Raw genomic sequence first — 24336 nt, 5'->3', positions numbered from 1 at the left:
GCCCCTTAAGGGCTGGACTGGTGGGCGTGCCCAGGAGGGGCTTTCTGGCTGCAGAGACCCTGAGGGAGTGTAGCACCCTCCCCCCATCTGAAGCAGCCTGAAGCACGTGATGTTTGTTCTAAAATAGGCAAGTTGAGAAATTAATAAATGCCCTTGTTTTACAGCTTTCCTTTGATTAGGAATTATACCCCTGTGACTGATCAGTGCTAAGTCAAATATTTGAAGTCAGTGCTCTGAGGGCCTCAGGCTGTGGGTGGAGGGGACGGAGCAGGGACAGGGTCTGCAGCCTGTGGGATGAGGGTGAGGTCACCTCTCTCCATGTTCTCCACCCATTTCCCAGGAATTGGGTTGAAAGCATATCACCAAGGGGAAAAGTTACCAGAACTCGGCTTTTGGCCATTAAAAGAATACGGCAATTTGACACAAACACGCCGATTTGGTAGGTTTGCAAAAGGGCTGTGTAATGGAAATCTAATATGAGAAGCTCAGGGGAAGGCTTCTGCAGCCACGTTAAACATGAATTATGGATAAGGGAATGCAGTAAGATGACAGCAGCTTCCAATTTTGGCCAGGCATCCTCTGAGGGAACGAACGACTGCTAGACTTAACAAAACCATTCCATTTTTTTCTGATCCAGGCACTGGCAGGTTCGCGACGTGCGTCATGTATGGATCGGATCCTTGTCGCTGCGCATCTGAACCTGTCTCCACTGCCTGTGGTTCACCAGGCCGGAGCTGAACTGCAGACGGCACGGTGACTTACGCAGGCTGACGGAGAGTTAAAGATACAAGTTGCCTTGGCAAGGGCTCTGCCAGCACCTGCTTTGCAAGCTGTCCTCCCACACAGCGACCTTGGGAAGGCCTTGGAGAGTTGCGTGGGAGGAGCTGGGGTTTTCACCATGACTTCCCAGGGTGTCAGTGTTGCCTTTGTCTCCAGGCTCTTCTGGAATCAGTGAACAAGTGCCAGCAGGGATTTGGTGGTGGATGAACTTGGCCCCAGGAGGACTGAGGACTCTGACCGGCACACGGTGGCTGCTCTTCCTTCTAATCTGCATGTTGACCAAGTCAGCAAGGGGCTAGGTTTCTGGTCTTTACCCCAGGAGTGGTCCAAGGGGCAGCAGTAAGGCTGGAGGATGTGCCGAAAAGCAGTTTATGGCCGCCTCCATCTTAGAGAAGCGAGGCGGCAGCGTCAGTTAGTGCTAGCACCGGGAGAGGGGAGAGGAGATAGGAGATACAGTGGTGGGGCAGGGGGGAGCCTGCCCTCCCTTCCCAGGGGACAAAAAGGTCCCTGGCACAGAGCTTTTGCCTGGAAGCCCCTGCCCACCATCAGAGGCAGAGAGCAGGCTGGCACCCGCATGGCACGGGCTGGAGCCCAGCGAGAGGGGCCGTGCCATCGCCCATCCCGGGCAGCCTCCGTCCAAGTCGCCGCATGGCCCACTGCAGCAGCCAGGGAGCCATCTGGCCTGGCCGCTGGTGAGGTGGGCAGGTCTGCGAGGCTCAGGGCTCCGCGGACGGGCGGCCAGCAGCACCACACGCTCCCGGCTGCCACAGCTGCTGCCCGGAGCAAAGGTCCGAGTTGGGAGAGCCAGCCGGCCCCTGCCTCAGCCATTGTCGTAGACCTGGACGGCCTCAACGAGAAGGCTGTGCCCCTACCCGGAAGACGTTTCCGAGGATGAGCAAAGTTGGTTTTCAGTGACCGGTGTTTGTCACTTGAATGCAGAGTGGGATGCGCCATCCCCTCAAACGTGGGGCCTCTGGTTCCGAGCAGGGGTGCGGAGGACTCCGTCCTGGTGTGGTCAGCTCTCCTGCACAGGAAGGACCAAAACTCCACTGTCCGGGACTTTCAGTTGTTCCTCGCGTCAACGGGTCAGCCTCGGTAGGGGGGGTGTAGCCGGCCCTAGGGTGTCTCTGCGAGTGGATTATTGCCTGGCAGCCGCAGCACCAAGGCAGCACGCGGCTGAGGCTGCAAAGTACAGCCGAGCGGCCCAGATGAAACTCCCAGGGCTGGGCTTCCCATGGAGAATCTGATGACAGAGCCATACTTCCTCCCAGAAAATGCCCTTATGCACAGTTTCACATATGGTTGTGTGGGTTTCTTGGATCCTGGGCTAGGAGCCCCTCTAATGGTGGTTCTGGGAAAAACTATTCAACATGTCAGGTGAGATTTCCAGGGTGGGGGAAAGCTGGTAAAGCCAGGGGACTGTCACCATGCACCTTGCCAGGGTGACAAGTAATTTCAGCAATAAATACATTTAAAAAATTTAATACTAGAACCAACATGGACATGTTATAAAGCAGAAAGCAAAGTCATACAATGTTTCAAGATAGGACAGAGATTTCTGGTGTTTGGCCCTCTGGCTCCCCCAGCGGCATATCTGAGTCTCTTCTGTCTTTAGGGGAGACATGGGGCCCGAGTTTGAAAAGCAGAAGAGATACAGAAGAAAAGGAGACGATAAGTCAACTAAGAATTCAGAACTTGCCAAGAAGCTCCCACAGAATAGCCAACGGGGACAGAGGTAAGATGGGTTGAGCAGACGGGGGTGGACATGGGCTGAGATTTTTTTAAGCCACTGGTAAATGTTGGTTCATAAAGGAACTTTGATCCTTTCCCCATCAGGCTATTTCTTCCAGAATGTAAGGTTTACAGCAAAAATCACTGACTGAACTTGGTGTGCTTGGAGATTATTTGGGTCCAATAAACTTCACAAAACCCAGGTGGTTTTCGTGAATGGGAGATGTTATCAACAGGCTGGGAAGAAAAACCCCATGCTTGTAACATTTACACTGGACCAGCAGTTGGCAGTGAATGAAAGTAGTTTAAAACTGTTTTTACTTTCAGTAAAATTTTCTGGGTCTCATTTCTTTTGAACTCTTCCATTACCCTTAATTCCTGCAAAGCTAGGAGGGAGAATGTATCTGCAAAATGAACTGTGAAATGAGATTGGAAGGGGCTGCTTCTTAAAAGGAAAAATAAACTTTCCGCAGTGGTCCAGTTGCATTGAGGCTGTGAGAGGAGAAAACCGTATAAAGCGAGGTCACTAGGGGGTCAGAGCACCACAAGGCAGCGAGAGCGTAAATACGGTACATCATGTGCCAACCGCACATTGGCTTCACTTATGAAGTAACTGCGTTTTCTGAAAGGAAGCAGAAAACCCTCCTGACACAGCTGCCTTCCCGGGAAGGCAGCCTGAAGGAAAGCAGTGCTCTCGGGACGGAGGGGATGGTTCCCAGTCGCGGCTCTCTGTGTGGCTCTGTCTAGTTGGATGTGGGTTTTTTTATGACTGAGGATCTTAATTTGAAAAACCTTCCAAAACCCTCACGACTCAAAAAGTTCTAGGACTCCGTGTGGTGGTGCATTTCCCAACCACGCACGCTTGTGAACAGCAGGAAAGCTTCACTTTGCTCTTGGATCAGTGGGACGTTATCCCCATGCTGAAAATACTCGGTTTGACAGTCCCTTGTGCCTTTTTTTTTTTTTTTCCTTTATCAAGAGTTGTATATTTTGTCTTTCCAAAAACCTGCTTTCGGCTTTTATGATCAACTTCACTGTTTGTTGGTTTTCTAGTTCATTAATGTGTATTTTTTATCCTTTTTAAACTCCTTTAAAGAAGGATTTAACTCCTTCTACTTTGTTTGGGATCACTGTGACCTTTTTTAAGCTTTCTGGGGTGACAGCACATTGATTTTCTGTCTTATTTTCTATAAAGTCATGATGTCTCCCCGCCCATTCGGGCCTCATTCCCTGGGTCTTGGTGTTCAGTGCTTCCGCTATCACCCTGGTCTGGAGAGTTTCTATTTTCCATTTTTCTTTCCCTGTTTAAAACCAAGTTAATTCAGGAGTGCCTGGGGCTTCCAGGTGTATATTTTTGTTTTGCTTTTTGTTGATTTCTAATTGTACCGCACGGGGACTGGATTGGACCTGTCTGGTTTTGCTCTTTGTGTAATCTGAGATTTGCCTTGTGGCCTTCATCCGTGGTCATTTTTTATGCATGTTTTGTGGGTATTTGAAAAGGGACAGAATCCTATCTACATCCATTGTGTCACGCTTATAAATTAAGTAAATCCCTGACTCGCCCACCACGGGCGTGGGTTTTGTTTCTCTGAGCAGTTCTATCGGTTTTGGGCTTTGATATTCTGAAGGTACAGTAGATGGCTGCTGCTGCACACAGCAGTCTACATCATGGGTAACGCGAGGGGTCTGCCCGCCCGATCCTTGCAGACGGAAGCCAGTCATCACACGGAAGGGGCTTCCCGTGCTGCCCCACGTTAGCTCGGTGGTTGAACGTGACGGTCCGTCCGCGCTCTCCCCTCTCTCTCTCTACTCCAGAACCCGTCACCTTCCACCCCACGTGGAGGATGAGTGTTTACGGTACGTAGAAAGTGTCTATAAATAATAGTACGCAAAACAGTTATTAATGAAGTAGTTGTATAAATATATAATTATAACCGTGTTAAAATCTACCAGGAAAAAGTGCTGCTCTCCCAGGTTGGGTGATGGTGACAAGACAACGACCCAGAGTTGAATTCTTGGTCTCAGAGACTAGCATGTCCAAAGGCCCCCAAAGAAGAAAGGGTTTGGAGACTGGACAGAGGATGAGCAGGCGGGCGGGCGGGGGGGCTTATCTGAGAGCTGGAGCAAGGGCGGAGTGGGGTGATGCGGGGCAGTGGAGGAGGTATAAATCTGAGCCATCGGTGTGTGGTACTCAAAGCCATGAGAGAGAGTGAGAACAGAGTAAGATGAAATGAGCCCTGACAAACGCGGCTGCGGAAAAATGAATTGGCAAAGGAGAAAAGCGAAGGCAGTAGAGGAATACGTGGGGGTCACAGAAGCGCGCCCTGCGGTTGCTTTCTTCCCCCAACACTTAAAACCTAGTGAGGTGCTCCTCTGTAGTTCTAAAATACACAGAATTGGTTCTTCCCATGTTTCTCCCGGCTCCCAAATGAGACAATTCCCTAAATGTTGTCACAGGGAAAAGCGAGCGCCAGGTCGTAGTTGTAACCCGGTATGGTGTCACAGGACGAACGGCAGATGGGCACAGTGCTCTGAAAGGCCAGCCGGTCCACTGCAAACTCATAGGCCTGGATCAGCCCCCGGTGTCTAGAGAAAGCACAGAGACAGCGGCGGGGTCAGTCCTGGTCCCCAGCCCCCGATGACTTCTGTCTTTGCAGCAGACGTGCTAGAGACAGGAGAGTGAGTCATCGTGACACGTGTCTGCTTCGGCCCCACAGTGTGTTGTGGACGTTCCAGATCCCGGGACTACAGACAAACAGGTGAGCAGACAAGTTTGATGGAGGGAACTGAGTGCTGGGAGGCACCCGGCTGAACAGGGAGGCAGGAAGGGTCAGCCTCACAAGAGGCTGCTTGGAAGCCAGGCCAACAGTAATCAGAAAGGGTCCTGAGCCTCCGGCATGGGCCTCCCTCCTCTGGCAGCCGCCACCCAGCAGGCTGAGCGTGAGGACTAGGCTTTGCCACTGTCACTGGGATTCAACACCACAGGTCCCTACAGCCTTTTGTCATGGGCTCTTGGCACGTGTGGCCGCCTCCCCCCACCCCTGCCCCGCAGCGTCCTGCTGAAGTGCCGGAAGCAGGCATTCAGCACGTGGTGCTGGCTAATACCACCCTGCCCCCAGGTACATGTGTGTTCCTGACTTCTGCGAAGAGAACGGCTATGCCTGAGGGGACCATCCCGAGGGGACCAATGCGGCCTGCGATGCTCCATTAATAAAATCAAGCTAGGAGTGTCTCTTCTGAACTCCTACAAGCCCGGCCCAAGCACTGACCTGCGGTGGGTGACGAAGTTGTCCAGGTCAGCGTTGCGCACCACCCTCTCATAGGGCACGTGGGCCGTGATGAGGCTGTGGCAGTTGAAGGAGATGTGCCGCACGGGGTGTCTGGAGCAGGTGGGAGAGAACGCTCGTCAAGGTTAAGTCCACTGGAACTCAGCACGTCCCACCTTTGCTGCTGTGGTCTCGGAAGTTTGGAGCTGCAAGGGCCTCTAGAACCATCTAAGCCAGCTTCTTCCTTTACAGAGGAGGAAGGCGGGCCCCCAGAGGGGCAGTGTCTGGCCTCAGTTCCCAAAGCTAGCTGGAGCAAGGCCCCACGCCAAGCCTACTCTGTAAACACGTCTCAACGGCCCTGTGCTTGCTGGCTGATGCCCTAACACCTGGGTGTGTTGGGAGACAGAGGACAACCTGAGACAGTTCGGACACACACGGTGGAGAACAGCCCCACTTCTACCCCCCTGGCTGGTTGGCTGGCCCTGGGCAAGTCACTCCAGCTCTGAGCCAGGCTCCCCAGCGGCAGGGTGTGTTGAGTGGTGCCCTACAAAGGCCCGCCAGTCCTGAAGTCAGAGGGCTACAAATGATACACGTACTCTGGGTTGTGAAAGCACATTCAGAAAGTTTTGGAACAAAATAGCTTGAAACCTATGTAGCAAAGCCTTTTGTTCATTCTAAAAACTTTTTTCCAGTGGAGCACGGAGCCAGGGGACACAGGATAAAAAAGACGTCTAATGCAAGCAGATGACTGCCCCCAGAGGGATTCCCAGCTGTTAAGAAGGTGAGATCCATCCCCACAAAAAACAACCAGTGTTTCTAGAGCACAAGAGCTCTTAGAAGCCACAAGATGCGGCACAGAATTCAGCACTTGGCAGGAGGAAGAGGAGACGGCGGCACAGACTGAAAGGTCAGCCGGGCCCCTTCAGCAGGGCAGAGGGTGGCACGGAGGGGATGAGGGGGAGTCCCTTCAGGCTGAGTTACAGCTGTGCCAGAGGCAGGGACAGGCGTCTTGGCCACAGCAGAGGATTCCCTCAAGAGGGGTGCCTGAGTCCAGGGTTTGCGGCACCAACTGGAGAAAGTGTGGCTGGAGGACTTGGCTCAGGACCCAGTGAGGCGGGAGGGATGGAAAACAAAGCCGCGAGGAGGATGTGGAAGGGCGAGGTCGGAGCTCAGTCCCAGGCCTGCAGCTGGGGGACTGCTGGTGCCAGTGGCAGAAAGGGGAGGTCGAGGCAGAGCTGGCTGAGGAGGGGCGGGAGCACCCGGGGAGCGTGGCCGAAGTGGGCAGCGGGGCAGGAGACCGAGCAACGGCGGGACCGGAGCTTGAGAGGGAATCCAGACCAGCAGCAGCAAGCTCCGCCGCCAGGACCTGAGTGAGTACGAGAGTGCCGGGCAGGAGCCGGACGAGGCATCAGCCTTGCTTGGGTGACCAGTGCTCTGGGACAAGCCACTAAGCACTGGTGAGAACACGTGAGTTAGGAAGGCTGGGACAGGACAACAGTTCTGGGCACGACCTCGCTTAGCCTGGCTTCACCTGAATGACCCAGCCGAGGGAGTGCAGGCCTCGTGCACGAAACAGAGCTGCTGGTGGCGGCCCCTGGGGGCCTGGACTGCCGAGGAGGCTGTCCTAGAGGCCAGGTTGAGCCAGCTCTTTAAAACAAAAGGGTGTCCTGAAAGGCAGATAGTTCTGGGCTTCCAAGGTGTGAGTTTTAGTTGCCTTTTGGCACCACCTGGTGGCAACTAGGTGCATCAACACTGCAGGCAGGGCTGGACAGAGCCAACCAAGCAGCGTGGAGGGCACCGTGATGTGAGAAAGATGCGGGCCCAAGCATCGGTTATCGCCACCCTCCAAGGAAGAAACCAGTTCCTCTTTTGACCTCGTACTTCAGCTAGACTTGTGAGCAGCCTTCATTCTATCACGCTCTGCAGTTAGTGGGGACATGTCTCGTCCCAGAGGTGCTGAGTGACAGCCGGGGGAGCTCGGTGCCCGTCTTGCACAGGCACGGGGGCTGGATGGATGCAAGCAAGCAACGGGGGAGAGCCTTGGGTCCGCTCCAGGCCGCCTCTGCTTTAAAGGTCAGACGCCAGCACGCAACGTTTAACCGGCTGGGCCGCCTTATATCCATTTACCTACATCCGTACAGCCCTCTGCTGTGCTTGGGAGAATAGCTCTCTCTCTTGAATTTTAGAGCTAAAGGTTAAAGTTACAAATTCCTCCTTAGTTGAAGCCTGAATACTTTCAGTCTGAAGCACCCTTGTAAACAGTAAGGAAGATCAAGACTTCCTGGAGTGGAGGAGAGGGGGGGAGGCCCGGGCCCGCCCCACCTGGGGGCAGATGGGCTGCCTGCAGTGCCCCCCGCCCGCTGTCGTCTCTATCCAAGCTGGGATCTGTGGCAGTCTGAACCAGTGTAACAGGGACCAGCGCCATTTCTGAGCCCATTGCACAGCAGCTGACTTGCAGGGTTCCAGTGAGGACCACGTGGCAACGTGTGGACAGCACTTCGCACAGTACCTGGCTCAGTGGCTGACTGATGCCATCACTGCTGCTACTGTGGTTACTAGAAGCATCTGAGGACCCACCGTACCTGGAGTGTACCTCCCACAGCTTCTGGTTCATCCGATAATCCCACACGGAGACCAGGCCCTCCTCGCCCCCACTGACAATCTTCCAGTCGTCCATCTGGACTGAAGAGACTCCGAGTTGGTGGGCAGAGATGGACAGGGCGATCGTGTCAGTGCGGAGGTCGTGGATCCTCACCCTGCAGGGCCAGAGACGAGCACAGAGATTATTAGCATTAGAGCCTGAACTGACGAATTCCTCCTCAGCCATGCTGGTCTGTGTACAGCAACCCTAAGAAAACGGAGTATGAAACCCCTTCAGTGACGAACATCTAAATACGGATACTAAACTTTCACCGCTGCCTTAGTGTACTCTCAGAGGAGGCCAAGAGGTACCAGAGAGGAACTAGTTTAGCAAAGCACAGAATGAGGAGGACTCAGAATACACCAGCTGCCCTGCTCCTCACTTGTATGTGCTCCACAGGGGAGACGGCTGCCCTGGGCACAAGCCCATCGCGAGGGACGCTGACCTGACTGCCGTGGTGCCTCCATGGGGACGTCGGCCTGAGAACGCTGTCCAGAGGGTAAGTATACTGCCCAGCATGGCAGTTTTGTTGTTCATATAAAAGTCTGTTAAGAGCAAGTTGTAAAACAGCTACATTTGTCTGAAACCTGAACGCTTACCTGGTTGGAAGAATAACACTTTTCGGGTAATTTTTTTTTTTTTTTTTTTTTTTTTTTTGCGGTACGCGGGCCTCTCACTGTCGTGGCCTCTCCCGTTGCGGAGCACGGGCTCCGGACGCGCAGGCTCAGCGGCCATGGCTCACGGGCCCAGCCGCCCCGCGGCATGCAGGATCCTCCCAGACCGGGGCACGAACCCGCGTCCCCCGCATCGGTAGGCGGACTCCTAACCACTGCGCCACCAGGGAAGCCCTCGGGTAATTTAATTCAACTTTTAAGTTCATCACCATCTTGTTGAAATTTGGAAAGGCGACGCGTCTACAGTTGACTAAGCATAAGCGTAACAGAATCGTGATAGAGTATGTGGACACTTGGCAGTCACTTATCTGAAGTCTTGAGATGATTACTTACCTTGTAATAATCTGAAGAACATCTTTAAAAACTACTTTCTATACAAGTATATGCTGAATTTCCACATAAGGATAAATTAGATGAGACAGAAATCTCTTATCCACTAGAAGTACCAACACAGTTCTTGAAATAAGCCACATTTCAGTACAGGTGAATTTAACAGCCCCTATATGCTGCAAGTCACAAAGGAAAAGACAGTCGCTGCCTTGAAAAGATGCCACCAGCTAGTTAGCAGGGGAGCTGGACAAACATGTCTGACACAAATAATGTGGGGAGAAGGGATCATCTCAAACATGTTCTAGGTCCTAAACTCTTACAGGTACGTGAGCACGCACAGACACAAAGTACCTTCAGAGTTCTGAGGGGAAATTATTTGAACTGGAAATTCTATATCTAGTTTACCTACCAAGTTTGAGGGCATAATGAAGACTTTTGTTTTTTTAAACAGAAAAGGACTCAAAGTGAGCTACCCATGGAAACTCTCTGAAAGAAAGCGATGTAGCAAAATAGCAGAAGGACCAGGAGGAGCCGACACACGCGCCACAGAGGGATGTATGAGACAAACCCTGAATGCTAGCAGCCAGCTTATCAGAAAGCCCTAATGTGTCAGCTGGGTGGACAGACACACACAGGACAAACGCACCTCTTAAGAGGAAGAGCCTCACATCACAAAGCAAAACTCAATATAGGAACTTCCCTGGCGGCACAGGGGTCAAGACTCTGGTCAGGAAACTAGATCCCACATGCATGCATGCGTGCCGCAACTAAGGAGCCTGCCTGCCACAACTAAAACACAGCAAACCAAATAAATAAATTAATAATTTTAAAAAGCATGTTTGAAAAGAACCAAACAGTACTTAAAACAAAAAACCTTGGGCTTCCCTGGTGGCACAGTTGTTGAGAGCCCGCCTGCCGATGCAGTTTTTAAAGATGTTCTTCATCGATGCGGGTTCGTGCCCTGGTCCGGGAGGATCCCGCGTGCCGCAGAGCGGCTGGGCCTGTGAGCCATGGCCGCTGAGCCTGCGCGTCCGGAGCCTGGGCTCCGCAACAGGAGAGGCCGCGACAGTGAGAGGCCCGCGTACCGCAAAACAAACAAACAAACAAAAAAACCCTCAATATACGCTACACAGGAAAGGCACATTTGCATGTGACAAGGAAGAGGTGACAATTTTAATACCTGAAAAGGTAGATTTCAGAGCAAAAAGGATTAGCCTGAGAGTACTTCAAAATGATAAGGATACAGTTTACTAAATGTTTGATAAAACTTGCCAGGAAAGAAACAAAAAACCCCACATGATAACCGAAACTAATATAAAACTGTAAAAGACCACACATGGACCTAATTTCTGTAGGTCGATTTTCCCCCTTTTAGTAATTCAGTTTCTTTCATCATCATAATCTATTCAGGTTTTCTATTTCTTGAGTTCATTTTTTGAATCTCCATATTTGAAGACCTAGATGAATAAATGACATTGTAGGAAAATAAGAATTATCAAAACTAACCCCCAGGAGATAGAAAATCCAAATAGATCAAGGAACACAGAGCAAGCTGGGAAAGCTGTCAAGGAGCAAGCTGTCCCTGCAAAACAAGAACAAGCAAAATGGGTCCAACCTGGAAGGAACAGACCGCCCCCCTCATTCCCCAAATCCCGGGCTACATCTACTATTCCACAGCACAGCAAAGGGAGGAAAGCTCTGACTCTTTACATGGAGCCAGCATTCTGTTATTACCCAAAACCTGACGCTGCAAGCATGACAGAAGACGACAGATCTGCACCAGTGCCAAGAGAACTCACAGCAACTTGTTAACCAGCAAGTGGACTCTGTCCAGGGTGTCCATTCCTGTGGTCCACCACGCCTCTCTGACAACAAGAAACCCCCAGCGAGGGCCACTTCTGTGGGGACTGACGAGAGATTTGATGACATAGAACACTTATTCCTAATGAAAAGTCTTTAAAAAATAGTAATCTACTTTTACCAATATTATTTCATATTGTTTTTAAAAAATTAGATACAACTAGATAAAAGAAGAAAATAAGTGGACAAATTTATCATTAGGGTTGACAGTCCAAGGTAATTCAGTAATAGTTCAGAATCAAATGTATTTTCATATGTCAAAATCGGTAACTATCCTTTATACAGCCACTAGTTTTTAAAATGTTAATTGAAGAAAAGATCCCACTTAAATTCGCAATTATAAGCAAAATACCCTATAACAACTTTCTCAACTTGGAGCTCTACCGTATACATTACACCAATATTAATTCAAGAGGGCTCAGAGAGCCAAAACAAATATTCAGGATAGGAAGGCCTTTCTAAACGTTACCAAAAAAAAAAAAAAAAAAGTCAAGGCAAATGGTAAACTGTGAAAAATGTTTGCACCAGAGAACTAATTTCTTATTAAAAAAAATTCCTTCAAATTGATAGTAAAGATTGATAACCCAGTATTAAACTTTAATAAAGTTTAAGAAAAAAAAAATAGTTCACAGAAAAAGAAATACTAATGGCTTTTAAACACTTGTAAGATGTTCAAGTTCACTGGTAATGAGCGGAATTACGCACTAAGACTACACTGCAGCAATGCCACTCAACCTGCCTGCCAGCGAAGGTAACGTCCAGTAGCGCTCCGAGGCCCCTTCCACACTGGCGAGCCCTGGGTAGAGAGGTACTTCTGTACGGCTGATGTGAGCACAAGCCCAGAGAAAGTGACTGGGCGATATCCAAAAGAATAAAACATATACTTCACTTTGACCTAGCAATTCTGCTTCTAGGGTTTTATATAGGCCATATCTAACATACGTGTACATCCACATATATACATACAAGGCCATTAGCCACAGTACTTTTTCAGTAGCAAAGATGAGGCTTCTGTTTCAGGCACCCTGTTGACCCTCCCACTGAAAATCACTTCATACTGCTGCATAAGACGTAACTACATCCTTTTAAGTGCACTGCTGAGCTCAGAGTAAGCAACCTCCCTAGGGCCCATGCAGAAAACCAGACTGGAGAGCTTGAGCTGCAATTTTGGTTGCCTCTCTGCATGTGCGGTGGGGGTGAGGCTATTGGCAGGTGCCAATCTCAGGAAGCAATGGCACTGGCTCTTACTGTACCATGGGGGCAAGGCTGTAAGGCTGGGGTCCACTCAAAGGGGAGTATTGAGACCTTGCTTTATAAAAAAGCAGTACAGAACTTCTAGACATGCAAACATAATCCCTGCAATTAAACTCATTAGATAGGCTAGAAACAGATTAGACAAAGCATCTGTAAATTAGAAAATAAATCTAAAAAGTTACCTAGAATGGAGCACAAAGAAAAAAACAGATGAAAAATGTGAATGAAGCGTTAAGAGACAGGAAGGATGGAAGGGGATGATGGTTCAGCTTACGCCCAAAAGGAATCCCCGAAGGAAAAAAATCCAGTGTGTGGGGCAAAGGAGCGATATTCAAAGCATTAATGGCCGATGTTTTTCCAAAAGGAAAGATAGGCATACTCACAAGCACTAATCAGAATAAATGAAAAGAAATACGTATTACAGAGTATCATAATAAAGTGGGAAACCGCAAAAGACACAAGGGGTCTCAAAAGCAACCTGAGACAAAAAGACTTCTGATAATCAGACCAACAGGAAAAATGAGAAACAGTGTTTACACTGCCATGAATCTGAGTGACTCAACGGGGAAGGCACGTAACCTAGCGCCATCAGCAGATGCCAGCTAAAGCCGTGACGGTACATCCGGTACAGTGGAGACCTGCACGGGCATCAGAGAATGAGGCAGAGCTACACATAACTGAGGACAGCCGTCGCCCGAAGGGTCACACACCGAGCGCACCAGGCCCAGCTGCGTGAGGGCAGCTGGGGGGCGGGGGAGGGAGGCACGCATCGGTGTGTGCAGTCGGGGGGCGGGGAGGGAGGCACGCATCGGTGTGTGCAGGCGCCCTCTGGAGAACGCTGTAGCACAGCCGTCGCTCTTTAACTTGTACACAACGTACCTTGTATACGCTCCCATGTGGATGTTTAGTTTCAAATAAAACAGGGTTTTAGAAATCTATAGTCTTATGACACAGGGGTGAGTGAGGTCCATGGCTTCTTCCCTGCCGGCGGCGAGGCTGACTGAGAGCTCCGTTAGTACAGCAGGCCAATCAACACCCCCCCCTCCCCTCTTCCCAGGGAGGGGTCTGTGACCAGAGAGATGCAGAGCAGGGGACACACAGAAGACAAAGAGCTCCAGAGCTCCCTCAGTCAGCATTTACAGACACTAATCTTTAGGCATTTGTTGTGGGTTAGAGAAGGGAGAAAAGGTAAAGTTGCCGCGAAAGGAACTCTGCCTGGAGGCTACAGCTGCACTGCTTACTAATGGGAACTTGAAAAGGAAAGGTGGGGGGAGAAATTTTTAGCTTGAGTACTTTTCAGTGCGTATTTGGTTAATAAGGGTCTATTTTGCTCTAGTGATTTTCATAAAGAGCTCCTCTGTTGAATATTTATACTCCATAATTTACAGTTTGGCTGTTAAGGAGACAAAGGCAAACACAAATTTGGTCCAGAAGTTCAAAGTTTGCCATCTGTTTTCCTATTGTATTTAGATACCGGCATGGATGGCTCCAAACAAAATACACAAATACACCAAAAGATACAGCATTAGTGTATTTTATCACTAAGGAAAACAAAAATGGGCCAAAAACAGACTCGAACTTCTCCCCACAGGGAAAAAGGAGAAGCACTTAGAAGACATCTCCTCAAAGAGGCACTGCTCTGGTTTCTGGCTGACAGAAAGAGATAGCACACAGCACGGGGTGCCAAGTCCACGCGAACCATTCGAGCTCACATTACAAAATGCATCTCTGCTTCACACACCTGACGGCGCGGCCCCAGCGTGCACAGCAGCGTTCCCTGGCAGAGCCCATACCCTCAGCGCTCAAATCAAATTCCCAACGTGGGCAAACAGGTAGCACAGCAAATGGGTACGAAGACGCCAAGACAACTGATTCCAGGGACAAAAAGAAGCCAATGGTAGACACTGTGGATCCCTATCCAGCGCGTGTTTCATCAACTTTGCCCGTTGAAAAGAAAAAAATAATTGGTCTGAAAGCTGTAATTGTATTATGTTTAATATTCATGGTTGGGTTTGGAGGGCTGTTCCAACACTCCCTCTCTCCAGCCCCTCTCTAATGAAAATCACACCATAGGAGTCGGCTCGAGCCCGCCAATTAAAACAAAAGACACCAGAACCTTCCAAAGACTCCAACAGAGGAGCATCCATCTGATGGGCAGGAAAACGTGCTGGAACTGAGAGGGAGGCACGCTCTGGCTGGTCCTGTGCTAAGAGCTTTGAATAACTTATTACAACACTTGCAGATGGAGCAAATGTAACATTTACGCCCCACTCACTCTCCCTAACAGCCAGCAGCAGCACCAGAAGCCACCACAACTTTGTATTTGTCAAGGCGAGAAGAAAGCGCCGACACTCTAATTAGGGGTCACAACTCAGAGCTTGCTTCCCATTGGTTTGGATAAAATAGTCCCATAAAATAATAAGGCAAACTGTATTTGACGGCAAAGATGAAGCCTGTTCAGACTCTGGCTCAGCAGTTTCATTAAGAAGGACCTGACCTTCAGCTATATTTCTATCCAGAAAATAAAGGGAACAAGCAAGATGGCATTAAAACAGTCTCTCTTTTTATAAATGACCAAATTAATCAAGAAAACTCATTATTTTTTTAAAGAAATCAATAACAGGATTCTGTTTTGTCTCATCGAACCTATATTAAAGAGGATTTTTAAATACAACCTTATATGCCAAAATCAGTAGCTATAACATATATATAGCACCAATGATGGCCTTTGGTGAATGATTCATTTTTAATAGCCTTTTCAGGTAGAACTGCCCAGTTTAATCCAACTAGGCTATGGTTAGAGCTCTATGTATTGTAAAGCTGTATCTCTAAAGTTTAGAGTTCTTTGTTTATTGCCCATAAAGAGTAATAAGCTCCTTGGACTGATCACTCAACCTTTCTGGACCTGTTTCCTTAGCTGGGCCAGCATTAGATGGTCTTAAAGAGCTCTGCTAGACCGAACATTCTGCAACCCTTAGCAAGCCAGCCCGTAACACCACCTGTGGACAAAAATGATGTATGGAAACATAGAAACATTTAGCCTACTTTAATAAATCCTTTTAACTTTTAATCAGATGAGTATACCTAGAATAACCTCTCTATTTTATGGTCAACTGATTTTCAACAGTGGTGCCAAGACAATTCAGTGGGGAAAAAAATAGTCTTTTCAACAGATGATGCTAGGACAGTGGATATCCACATGCAAAAAAGAAGGGGGTGGGACTCCCACCTCACACCATATACAAAAATTAACTCCAAATGCATCATAGACCTCAGTGTAGGAGCCAAAATCATAAAAATTCTTTTAAGTAAACATAGGAGTAAATCTTTGTGACTTTGGGCTAGGAAAAGGCTTCTTCAATAAGATACCAATAGCACAAACGACAAAGAAAAACTGGATAAATGGAATTTCATCAAAATTAAAAACTTCCGTGCTTCAAAGGACATTATCAAAAGTGTGGGGCTTCCCTGGTGGCGCAGTGGTTGCGAGTCCACCTGCCGATGCAGGGAGCAGGTTCGTGCCCCGGTCTGGGAGGATCCCGCATGCTGCGGAGCGGCTGGGCCCGTGAGCTGTGGCCGCTGGGCCTGCGTGTCCGGAGCCTGTGCTCCGCGGCGGGAGGGGCCACAGCGGTGGGAGGCCCACGTACCACAAAAAGACAACCCATAGAACAGGGAGAAATATTTACAAATCATATCTGATAAGAGGTTGGTATCCAGACTATATAAAGAACTCTTGCAACTCAATAAATAAAAAGACAACCTAATTTAAAAATGGGCCAAGGATTTGAATAGACATTTATCCAAAGAGGCCAAAAAGCACGTGAAAGGATGTTCAACATCATACCTTTAGGACAGCTATAATCAGAGACCATAGCAAGTACTGGTAAGGATGTGGAGAAATTGGAACCCCCATACACTGCTGGTGGGAATGTAAGATGGTACAGTCACTTTGGAAGAGAGTCTAGCAGTTCTTCAAATAGTTAAACATAGGGTTATAAAAGCCAGCACTGCCACTCCTAGGTATATATCCAAGAGAACTGAAAACATATGTCTACACAAAAATCTGTAACCAAAAAATGGAAACAACCCAAATGTTAACTGATGAATGAATAAGTAAATGTGGTATACTCATACAATGGAATATTACTTGGCCATAAAAAGGAATTAAGTGGTGATTCAAGCTACAACACAGGTTTATCTTGGAAACATTATGCTAAGTGGAAGAAGCCAGTCACAAAAAGTCACACGTTCTGTGATCCGATTTATATGAAATGTCTAAAACAGATCCGTAGAGGCAGGAAGTGAATAGTGGTTGCCTAGAGCTAGAGAATTCGGGGGGACATGGAGAGTGACTGCTAATGGGCACAAGGTTTCTATTTGGGGTGATGAAAATGTTCTAAACCTGACCTGGTGATGACTGCACAACCTTGTGAACTTTACACTGGATTGTATAATTTAAATTGGTGAATTGTAGGTATGTGAATTCGATCTAATAAAGCTAAACATTTTTTAATCGGCTGAAGATGACAGGAGGAAAAGCAGTGGGATTTGTTGGCTCCGTGCATGTTGCTTTGGCAGCCCACTAACAACCTGATGTATGCCCTTACCACCAACTCTTCTTTTTGGCCGCACCGTGCCGCCTGCGGGATCTTAGTTCCCTGACCAGGGACTGAACCTGGGCCACGGCAGTGAAAACGCAGAGTCCTCACCACTGGACCACCAGGGAAGTCCCACCCTTATCACCAACTCTTATTTTGATTCTCCCCAGCAGAGCGTTCTCTGGTCTAGATCCCTGATTTTATTCGTTAGAAATGAGCAGATCCCAGATGAGAAGACTGAGAGCAACAGAACGGGAAGGGACCCCATTTCATACAGCCCTCTACTGCCAACTAAACAGTTTATTTAAATCATTTAAAGAGAGTAGGAGTTCTTCGTCTGACCTAAAGTAAGCCCACTACTGGCCCTGTCTTCTGCTGCTACAACCCAAACCCCTGGACAAAACACACAAACCAAACACCTGAGGACCCGGGGGAGTTGACTCACGACAGTGGATTGTGGGGGACGTGGCCACGGAGGAAGGAGCTTCTCTCTCACAGCCTCACCCCGAGTGGGAGCTCCTGTAGCAGAGCTGTGTGGTGGTACGGGAGCTAAAACGCTAACAGAAACACCCTCTTTCTGAATAAGCAAGGAGAGAAGCCCCTAAGTCCAAAGAACGTGGGTGTGGTGTCTTTGGGGATTCCTCCATCTCTTTTCTCTGTGGTTTTGCCCCAAGGCAGTCCCTGTTCACAAAGCTGTATGGTGGTAGGGATGCCAGCAGGTGAAACCCTGAGCGAAACCCCATCTTCTCGTCAGAGGCCCAGGGGACAAGGGCCCTGAAAGCTAGGAATCACAGGGATGAAGAGAGGGAGGAACTGGAGACGGGGAGCCCGTGATACCGTGTGCGACCCCACGCACGGCCCAGGCGCAGACCCAAAGCAGTACGGCAAAGGCTCAGATAAGATTTCAACCACTGCCAGCTCAGACTGACCTCTGGGTGGCACACGTGCAGGGCAGTCAGAGAAGCACAGCAAAGGTTTTGGAAACTGAACTGACACTGGAATCACCGCCCACGGAAGGCAAGACACAACTTGCAGTCTGGACCTAACCAGGGGGACTGCCTGTTTAAAACAAAAACAAAACTCAGCATCCTCCAGAGGATTATGTAACAGGATCCAAAGTGGACACAAAATGTCCAGGATACATCCAAAATTACTTGACATACCCCCACCCCAAAAGCCCCAGGAAAATGTGACCCATTCTCAAGGGAAAATGTCAACCCTAAAATAACCCCGACTTTTGAAATCATCAGTGACTTTAAAGCAGCTATTGTAACTATATTCCATGAGGGAAAGGTACAATGATAAGAAAGAATGAAATTCTGAGCAAAGAAACAGAAACAATGGAAATTTTGAACCAAGAAAGTATAAAATCTGAAATAAAAAATTCACTAGATGGGTTCAACAGCAGAATGGAGGAGACAGAGGAAACAGTTCGTGAACCCAAAGTTAAATCAGATATTTGCAACTTGAAGAATGTAAGGCTTGGGAAAGAAAATGAATAGAGCTTCAGTGACCTGTGGGATAATATCAAAAAGTCTGTTCTTCACGTCACTGAAGTCCCAGAGGAGAGGGGAAAGGGATCAGTGTGGAAAAAAAGTATCTAAAGAAATAATGGCCCAAAACATCCCAAATTTGGTGGAAGACATAAATTTACAGATTCTAAATGTTCAGTGAACCCCAAAGGTTAAATTAAAGAAGCAAAACAAAAAAACTCACAGTGGTCTATTTCCTGCAGAATTTACCTTGGTAACCCATTCAAGTTTCTCATAACTGTTCTAATTCCTAAGATTTATTTTTGCCTTCATTGAACAAATACAGACTTTAATTGAAAACACCATCCAATGCAAGAAGCAGCATTACTTTATGTAATATTTTAACATGCTGCCATTTGTAAGATGTTATTATAAAAGACACATCTTGGGACTTCCCTGGTGGTGCAGTGGTTGAGAGTCTGCCTGCCGATGCAGGGGACACCGGTTCGTGCCCGGGTCCGGGAAGATCCCACATGCTGTGGAGCAGCTTGGGCCTGTGAGCCATGGCCGCTGAGCCTGTGCTCCGCAACGGGAGAGACCACAACAGTGAGAGGCCCGCGTACCGTGCAAAAAAAAAAAAGACACATCTTGATTTCATAGATGTAAAAATGTAAAAAAAAAAAGTGCATCTTAGAATAAATGCAAAACATACAGATTTAAGCCCTCTCTGAGCACTAGACAGCCACTGTGGTAAGACACAAGCATCCAGTCCTAACACCGGATGCACACCCCTCCGTCCTCTAACGTTACTTACCACTCTTTCTTCTTGGCTTAGCAGGAAAGGACACAATATGCATTAAAAAAACCTCATTGATCTGTAGTGTTAAAACTCTTGTGCAGAGCCCCACCTATATAACCCCACTTTATAACCCTTCCCTCCCAGTGAGGGAAAAGTACAATCCAACCATAACTCAGTTCTCACCCTGATCATTCTCTTAATCTTTATCAGACTCTACTTAACCTCTAGTGACAAACTAGGTGAGCTATTTTTTCATTTTTAATTTCAGCTTATACCCCCCCCCAAAAAAACCCCAACTCCTTAGAAAAGTCCACCCATGTTATTAGCAAAGTTACTCAAGCTGATTTCCTTAAAGAAACATTATTTTTGTTTTAACCTTGAACAGTTTTATGTACCTTTAGAGTCCATTTCATTCTCAAGTTATTTATAAAGTACTAAGAGAATGCAATAGAAGTTCAGTTTTTTAAATAAATAAGGAGGTTCCAAGGTTTTTAAACTGCATCTGTCATGAAGTGATAGCCACCTAGCTCTCTTCATAGTATTTGCCCCCTCCGTCCCACTTCTGAAATAAAACATAAGCTGTACAAGCCTGGGTGTGCATCTCTGATGAGTTCCTACTCATAGCTATTAAGTCTTCGGGAATAACCCCACAAGACATGCCTCTATGCACTTAAAAGTCTAGAGTCCTTATTCCTTCCTTTTTCCAGATGTCTAATATTTTTAAGCCCCATGTTTGAAATTCAGATTGCTAACACTGTTAATGTGATTCATAAAGAACAATCTTACATATGATGGCAACCTCTGTGGTACCAGTAGTGGTCAAATAGCTGGCACACAGATCTAGAAGCGGCCCTGATTAAATGCCATTTTGGATAGCCGCCTCCCCAACTCCAAGTCCCAAGTCTCTTCTTTTCATCCCAAAAGACAAAGGGTGTAAACAAACAAACAAACAAAAACCCGTAACTTTGGTTTACTAATAAAATGGATCTTAACATGGTCAGATTTGGCCTTCTCCTCTGGCAACGGGGAGCATGCTCAGGCAGCCCTGCTCCAGAGGAAAACATCAGCTTTACCCGGTACATACAGGTCTCCTCACTGACAACAGGATGTGCAGCTGACAACGGCCATGACAATCTGCCTGTAACTGTGCTTCTAGAGCTAATTAGGCTACGTTATGCAGCAAGCAGAGGTCTCTTCTCTGGAACACCATTTTGGCTTCCTGGGAGCCTCGCCGTGGTTGAACACCTAAATGGTCATGCTGTCAACAAACTCTGAAGCATAACCTACAATCCCAAACCCTTCCATCTGGATGCCCCACAGAGCCCTCTGCATTTGCTCTCCTGGAGAGCGAGGAGCTGTTAGGTCCCTGCAGGTAGATCCTATCAGATAAGCTTGGAGCCTTTGTACAGCTCAGTCAGAAATGAAAATGGGAGAGTAAAACTATAAACTGATGTGTTTCATTTGCTGTGCCACAAGTGGGGCCACTTATCAAGCCTAGTTGTTTGTTTGTTTGTTTTTTAAAGAGAAAAACTGCCTGGACATATACTGAGGAGTTCAATTCTCAAGCATGAGAAGTACCAGCTGCTTCGGAAGGGCTCGAGGAAAAAAAGATCAAGTATTTTCTTTCAATAAAGCATACTCACATCTTTTTGCTCTATGGGAGGGAGACAGTAGTAGTGAAGGTCAGAAGTTGAAAATATCATCTGACAAAATAATTATTTTTGCAAGCTGCTGCACTGGTGCGACAGCGGTCTGGGATTTGGCACAAAGGAGGACCCGCCTCACGATCTGATACCCCACCAAGTGGCCCGCCACCTGCAGCCCGGGGCTGGCCAGGGGAGGGGCGCCAACTGAACCTGGCCTCCAGCCATGCTACCTCTCTTCAGGGCACTGGATCAGACATGACAGATAACCAGGCAAAAAAAAAGAAGAAAAAAAAAAAAGGAAGAAGAAGAAGAAAAAGGAAAAGACAAGGGGGAGAGGGAAGAGAAAGGAAAGAAGCCTAAAATTTGGACTCAGACGGACTTTTCAAACACTTTAATCCTTCCATGCTGATGGGTCCTGGAGCGGCCGGAGCTGGCACTGGACCCTGTACCGGGAAAATCCGACTCCCTAAGCCAATACGTTAAAGGGAAGACTGCTAATCAGCTAAATAGAAACTGGAATCTGTTCACATGAAGTCTCTTTTCTTCCCCCATCACCGGAGGGACACCACAGTGGTCTGAAACACACTCTTGACATCATTTGGCAGGCAAACCTATTTTGCTGAACATGATTCATCCCTTAGGTTACTGTTTTTAATATTAGAAAGTGAGCTTTTAAATGCCAAACAAATTTTATAGCAGGGGGACAAAAGACATTCCAAGCAGTCTCACTGGACCTTCCACCAACTGCGTCCACCGAATGGCCTAAAAGACAACCTTCCCCTGGTGTCTCAGGAATGGGGCAGAGGCGCGACTCTGGCCGATGATTACCTAAGACAAGACTTTGTCCTCCAGGTCCACAGGGGTGGTATTTACGGGATCAGGGCTGAACTCAGGTGGGCAGAGACGCGAGTGAGAAGTGAGGAGGGTGAGCCGTGGAGGCAATCAGCGAGCTCAGTGGAGGCTGAGCGGCCAGGCCTCCAGAGTAGCTGCCTGTGGCTCTAAGATGTGACTCTACTGACACCTACCTCCTGTCCATGTTGCCACTGACCATGAGATTGGGAGGGCTGTCCCGGAGGTTGACGCAGGTGAAGTCGCCAAGCGCGTTGCCCAGCTTCGAGAGGCAGCGTTCTGCTTCCAGGCTATACACCAGGATCTGGGGAGGAGGAAAAACACGTGGGTGTGCGTTAGGGGCAGCAGGTCCGCACAAACAATTTTCACCCAGCGTCGCCCCGGGGCACGGTCACAGCACCAGCTCCCATTAGAGAAGAGGCTCTAATACTTCATTTCCTGACCCCTTCCAGGTAATGACAGTATAAGGATGTGGCTCTTAGAATGGCACAAGGAAATGCAAGAGTAAAGAAAATCCAAAGAATTCCAGGCCAAGGTGCAAACAAACTCATAGGACACACAAAAAATGCCAAATGGGGAAATTCGGTCTCCCAATTTCTTAACACAGAAAAAGCAGCATGGAAACTAAGGGTCACTGACTGCTTCTGATTAGTTAATGGGGGAGGCCAACAAGAAGTCTGTGTACAGGCTTCTCTCTCTCTTTTCCCCTCTGTATTTATACCACAGAAGGTAAAAAGAACAAACAGTATAAGCATCCCGGATGATGAAGCTTGTACAGTTAACCACTAGATGATTCCTTTAGATTAAACTACAAACCAAAACATAAAGTCTTATTCCCAAACGTTAAAAAAATTTTTTTTAATTGAGGTATAACTGATATTCGCCAACATTTCTCTCTTCAGTCACTCTCCACTAACTAATTATACTAAGCTCTGTTCCATACGGTATGGAGGCAAGTAAAGTATCCTTGATCTCTAGACAATGTATTCATTACATTTGAACACTGCCTTTTCTCCAGCAAATGGGGAAACAGGATGATTCATAAGGAATCTTTCTAAAGATTATTTAAGTCTTTTACTAAAAAAATCTTAGTAATTCAATTAGCATTAAGTGCTTGCCATGGGTAATTGTTGTAAGTACTGAAGACACAGTCCTTGCACCCAAATTCACTGTTCAAAAGCCTCCTCATTTACACACACACACACACACACACGTGAGCATACATTATATTCTGTTGATCATGTGGTTAAAAATCACTGAACTCAAAAGTTTTAATGTTAATATTTTGTAGAGAGTCTCCTCTTAGCCCACCCATGAAAATGATGTGCTATTTTTTCTTGTTAACCTATACATTTATCAATTATCAGTACTGAGAGGTTAATAAATTGACTCTACCTTGAAAACCATTGATCTCAATTGTTAACACATATTTCTAACAATTGAATCTTTGGAAATTCCTAATAGTCAAAACAACACTATAATATTAAGTAAAATTGCTCACAGTACCTGAAAGGAAAGAGGGCAATTTCAAAATGTAAAATGCCTTCTTAATCCCTAAAGACCATAGAGAACAAGCTGACAACGGCCATGACAATCTGGCTATAACTGTGCTTCTAGAGCTAATTAGGCTATGTTACGCAGCAAGCAGAGGTCTCTTCTCTGGAACACCATTTTGGTTTCCTGGGAGCCTCGCCGTGGTTGAACACCTAAATGGTCATGCTGTCAACAAACTCTGAAGCATAACCTACAATCCCAAACCCTTCCATATGGATACCCCACAGAGCCCTCTGCATTTGCTCTCCTGGAAAGCGAGGAGCTGTTAGGTCCCTGCAGGTAGATCCTGTCAGATAAGCTTGGAGCCTTTGTACAGCTCAGTCAGAAATGAAAATGGGAGAGTAAAACTATAAACTGATGTGTTTCATTTGCTGTGCCACAAGTGGGGCCACTTATCAAGTCCACTTATCAATTAAAAGTCTTATCAAGAATTTTATTTTTATTTTCATGCAGTTGAAAATAAAAGTTTCTGAGAAAATTTCAACTGTAAAATATCCAACATAAGATTCTTCTTCCAATTATGGACATAGAAATAAATCAAACCTTCTATCTACAGTGAATATCCTAAACATTACATAAAACTCGGTTCCTGGAGGGCGAAAAAAAAAACCACCAGCAATCTCATGGTCTACCCTGAAAGTAACATTCTGCACTTATATATCACTATACAGCTTTGAAGAGGGCTTCTGGACTCAATCTCTTCTTCTTTTTAAAATACTTCCAACATCTATAGCAGGAAGAAATGTCCATGGTAAATATAAGAATTAAAAGCTGATATTGAGTCTGTTCCTATGTCTTTACTTTTTCTAGAAGTTCTTTTTTGACAAGAGGATAGATCATTTCTGAATGAAACAGTGGCATCTAATCCCTCTCCAAAAAGAC

At 47.3% G+C, this 24336-nt stretch overlaps 1 protein-coding gene and 1 long non-coding RNA gene across 5 annotated transcripts in view; one reads left to right on the top strand and one right to left on the bottom strand.

Moving 5' to 3' along the window:
* The first annotated feature begins 1514 nt into the window (after nt 1–1514).
* Nucleotides 1515–21319, top strand: LOC136792749 (uncharacterized). Of its 2 annotated transcripts, none has more exons than XR_010837083.1 (6): nt 1515–2515; nt 4327–4368; nt 5169–5270; nt 6470–6684; nt 8818–8917; nt 20929–21319. It is a non-coding gene; the product is annotated as an uncharacterized lncRNA (long non-coding RNA). The 2 variants fall into 2 exon arrangements; XR_010837082.1 differs by lacking the exon at nt 20929–21319 and adding an exon at nt 14128–14485 and having other exon boundaries at nt 2396–2515.
* FBXW8 (F-box and WD repeat domain containing 8) overlaps nt 4409–24336 on the bottom strand; it is a 114841-nt gene continuing 94913 nt past the window's right edge. Inside the window, exons 8-12 of one of the 3 annotated variants that reach the window (XM_067016025.1) lie at nt 22077–22204; nt 11222–11329; nt 8360–8533; nt 5781–5891; nt 4409–5097 (exon numbers count right to left, since the gene is read on the bottom strand). In XM_067016025.1, coding sequence (XP_066872126.1) covers nt 4953–5097; nt 5781–5891; nt 8360–8533; nt 11222–11329; nt 22077–22204 — 666 coding nt within the window. In that variant the 3' untranslated portion in view covers nt 4409–4952. Of the gene's footprint in view, nt 5098–5780; nt 5892–8359; nt 8534–10940; nt 11005–11221; nt 11330–22076; nt 22205–24336 lie in introns of those variants that run through there. The other 2 variants (XM_059040357.2, XM_067016026.1) reach the window with 2 other exon arrangements.

The sequence above is a fragment of the Kogia breviceps genome, chromosome 15 (assembly GCF_026419965.1).
Source record: "Kogia breviceps isolate mKogBre1 chromosome 15, mKogBre1 haplotype 1, whole genome shotgun sequence".
NCBI lineage: Eukaryota > Metazoa > Chordata > Mammalia > Artiodactyla > Physeteridae > Kogia > Kogia breviceps.
Note: the sequence above shows the minus strand (reverse complement) of the source record. Positions and strands in the feature narration are given on the sequence as shown.